This window comes from Sarcophilus harrisii, chromosome 6, assembly GCF_902635505.1.
Source record: "Sarcophilus harrisii chromosome 6, mSarHar1.11, whole genome shotgun sequence".
Classification (NCBI taxonomy): Eukaryota; Metazoa; Chordata; class Mammalia; order Dasyuromorphia; family Dasyuridae; genus Sarcophilus; species Sarcophilus harrisii.
This window is the reverse complement of record NC_045431.1, coordinates 247,091,465-247,095,034: the sequence shown is the minus strand read 5'-3', so window position 1 is coordinate 247,095,034 and position 3,570 is coordinate 247,091,465. Positions and strand designations below refer to the sequence as shown.

Below are 3,570 nucleotides of genomic sequence, written 5' to 3'. Positions count from 1 at the left end.
TTTGATTTCCTTAGTCATATAAACTTGACCTGTATCAATATTTTTTTCTTCCCTTGCCCAATGGAAAAAAGGTCATCATCAAAACAGAAAAGGATGTCCAACAACACCTTACATGAAACTGGGAGATTATAAATTTCAGCAAGTACCACAATCCCATGCTGAAAACACCTGATTTAATCATTATCCTAGGAATCCTCCTATCTTTTGGTTCCTGGGGAATATGCCCATAGCCAAGGAAAAGAATAGCACATCGGTGACTATTTTCTTTCTCCTGGGATTCTCAGATCATCCAGAACTTCAAATCATCCTCTTTGTGACCTTCTTGGCAATTTATCTGGTGACTTTAGCCTGGAACCTGAGTCTTATAATCCTGATCAAAATTGACTCCCATCTCCACACACCCATGTACTTCTTTCTCAGCAACCTGTCCTTCATAGACATCTGCTACTCTTCCTCCGTTGCCCCCAAGATGCTTTCAGACTTCTTCAAGGAGCAGAAGTCCATCTCCTTTGTGGGCTGTGCCACCCAGTTTTTTTTCTTTGTTGGCACAGGCTTGACTGAATGCTGCCTTCTGGCTGCTATGGCATATGACCGCTATGCTGCCATCTCAAATCCACTGCTCTACACAGCCATCATGTCTCCAGATCTCTGTGCCAAGATGGTAGTTGGAGCTTATGTGGGAGGTTTCCTGAGCTCTCTAACTCAAACAAGCTCTATATTTCAACTCTACTTCTGTGGCCCAAACCTTATCAATCACTTCTTTTGTGATCTCCCCCCAGTCCTAGCTCTCTCCTGTTCAGATACCTTTCTCAGTCAAATGATTAATTTCCTCGTAGTGATTACTGTTGGGGGAACATCTTTCCTCATCCTCCTCATTTCCTATGGGTACATTGTCGCTGCTGTCCTGAAGATCAATTCTACTGAAGGCAGATACAAAGCTTTCAACACTTGTGCCTCCCACTTAACTGTAGTCACCCTTCTCTATGGCACCGCCCTTTTCATGTATCTTCGACCCAGCTCTAGCTACTCACTAAGCCGAGATAAAGTTGTATCTGTGTTCTATTCAGTGGTGATCCCCATGTTGAATCCCCTCATCTACAGCCTGAGAAACAGTGAAATCAAAGCTGCTCTGAAAAAGGTACTAGGGGAAAAAAGGTTTTAACAGAAACTTTGTGTATTAGCAAACTGAAACATTTTCCCATAGGTACCTGGGGCTAAATCCAATGATTCTTTGTGAACTAGACACAAAAATTATTCATATGTGTGTTGGCGAATGTAGACTAGCATTCAAAGAGTATGTAGTTTAATCTTTGGAAGTAAGTTGTAGCCTCTCCTTTGTGTTTCTCCCTTGGGCTTTGGGTGACCCACAGATTTTATTTTTTTTGAGATTATGGGATTCCATGATTACAACCACATAATATCTTTGGAACAATATTGACTTTAAACACATGGGTTTTTGTTTAAGGAAGAAATTAGGATTATTAAAAGCACTAGATAATTTCCTAAAATAATATGATCTTCTTCATTTGGGGCCCAGTTTATCATCCATTTGCCAAATTTGACCAAGATAAATGTACTGCTGTATCAGCTGTAATTGGTGTCTGTCCAACTATATTTCATAATCTAAAGAGGAATTCTACATTCACTTTTGTAGCTTTCTTCCAGTGTGAATATTTGTGTCACACTCTTTGAAATAATTGTGGACAACTTCATTGGATCTTTACTTTATGTAGATCATTTAGAAAACTCTAATATTCAAAAAGTAACATAAAAATAGGTTTTCAAGGCATGTTACAAATATCTCTTGACCCTTTTGACAACCATGAGATGTAGGTGTTATTATCATTCTCATTTAACAGATAAGAAAGCTGAGCTAGACAGGTTAAGTAACTTGACTAGGGTCACATAATTTCAAATTTGACCTCAAGCTAAGTCCTCCTGTCTCCAAACCCAGGATTCTGACCATTCACCAATTTGCTCAAGGATGCAAGAAACAGTCTAATGACATCCAAGAGAATAACCTGAAAAGGTAATCCAGTTATATAATGGGATCAAGAATAATAAATCATTTATATAAATGTCTATCCATAAGAATAGGTGACAAAAGCCTAGCCATCTGTCTGAAAGCAAGGAGTAAGCAATAAGCAAAGCAGAAATATCATGGTGAACATCCAGACAGTACCTACTGAAAAAACCCAGTGGTCTTTCAGATCAAGAATCAAGAACACAGTCAAAGAAAATTAACTAAGAAACTCAGCATTAAGATACCCATAGAGTGGAGGACACATCCCCAAGAAGAAACCCTCTACTAGGGATGTCTTCATCAATGGATCTTACCTAGCATATCAATGGATCAAGATCAAGATAGAGATAACTCATATTACACACGCAAGTAAAATTGCTTCAAGTGTCACAAGAGTATTTTGATGCAATAACTTGCCATTTGTAAGATATCCAGATTGGGGACATCGTGACAATAGGCAAATATTAGACTCTCAGCAAAACAATGTATTTCAATGTGTTGCTGAGACACTGAGGAGCCAAGATATAGTTCCAGAAGTTCTGAGCTCTTCCTCTTATCAGACAGGTATGTAGGTGAGGAATAGGATAATGAATTTCTAGAACCATCTGTCCAGCAGTCCTACCAGTTTCTCAGAGGAGAAAATAATGAAACTCTTTGAATAGGTTTTTTTTTTTTTACTTTGTCATAAATTCATTGTGAAATTCTATAATATCTATAGACTACCCTCCTCAGAATAATGTTTTATAATAAAATAAAGAGCATAGAATCACAAAGGAAACAAATTATATTGAGATATGCTTATAAACTTAAAAACAAGTTTAGACCTCATATTTATCCATCTATGTCTTTTGAATCCCAAGTTAAAAAAAAAAAAAAAACTTAATATAATGACTCTAGACATGTTGGATACACACAGAAGTTTACTGTGTGGGCAAGGATGAACGAGTGGCAAATATCACTGTGGAAAGAATCCCCCTGATGATGAGATCAGAGATTTTGAAGACTGCCACACAGTACTTCCAATGCCCACTTCCTTAAAGAAAAAAATTGTTTTTCTCTTTTCTGAGGTTGTGACTGTAGATCATGGCATATGGAAGAGTCAGTTTCACTGAACAAAAGATGTAAAGTGAGAACAAGTGGTCTATAGCATAGTAATAGTAATAAATTTACTGGGAAACGCATCATAAAAGCCATTATTTACCATACATGTGAGAAGGAAAGATGGAGGGCATATATGTAGCAAGAAAGAAAAACAATAGACAGTCAGCTTCAATATGATGTTGGAAGTCCTGGGATATTTAAAGGACTAGAAGGACATAGAACAAGTTGAGATGATTGATTTGCATAGTTTGGAAGTCAAGGAGAGCAACAGCTTGGAATGAAAAGCAATAGAAAGGTTATATGCTCCAGTGGAGAAAGTGCCACACTTACGAGATTTGTCACCTTTATGTGCCTCAATTTCCTCCTCTGCAAAAGAGGATCATAGATTTATAGTTGGAGATCATATTATAAAACTCCCTCACTTTATGGATGAAGAAGCTGGGACC

General features: G+C 37.7%; 1 protein-coding gene across 1 annotated transcript; it reads left to right on the top strand.

The window, feature by feature from the left end:
- The first annotated feature begins 220 nt into the window (after positions 1–220).
- Positions 221–2,964, top strand: LOC100926522 (olfactory receptor 5A1). Its single transcript, XM_031943673.1, has 2 exons — positions 221–1,138; positions 2,884–2,964. Exons 1-2 carry the CDS (start codon positions 221–223, stop codon positions 2,962–2,964), a joined length of 999 nt encoding a protein of 332 aa, XP_031799533.1.
- The last annotated feature ends 606 nt before the right edge of the window (positions 2,965–3,570 follow it).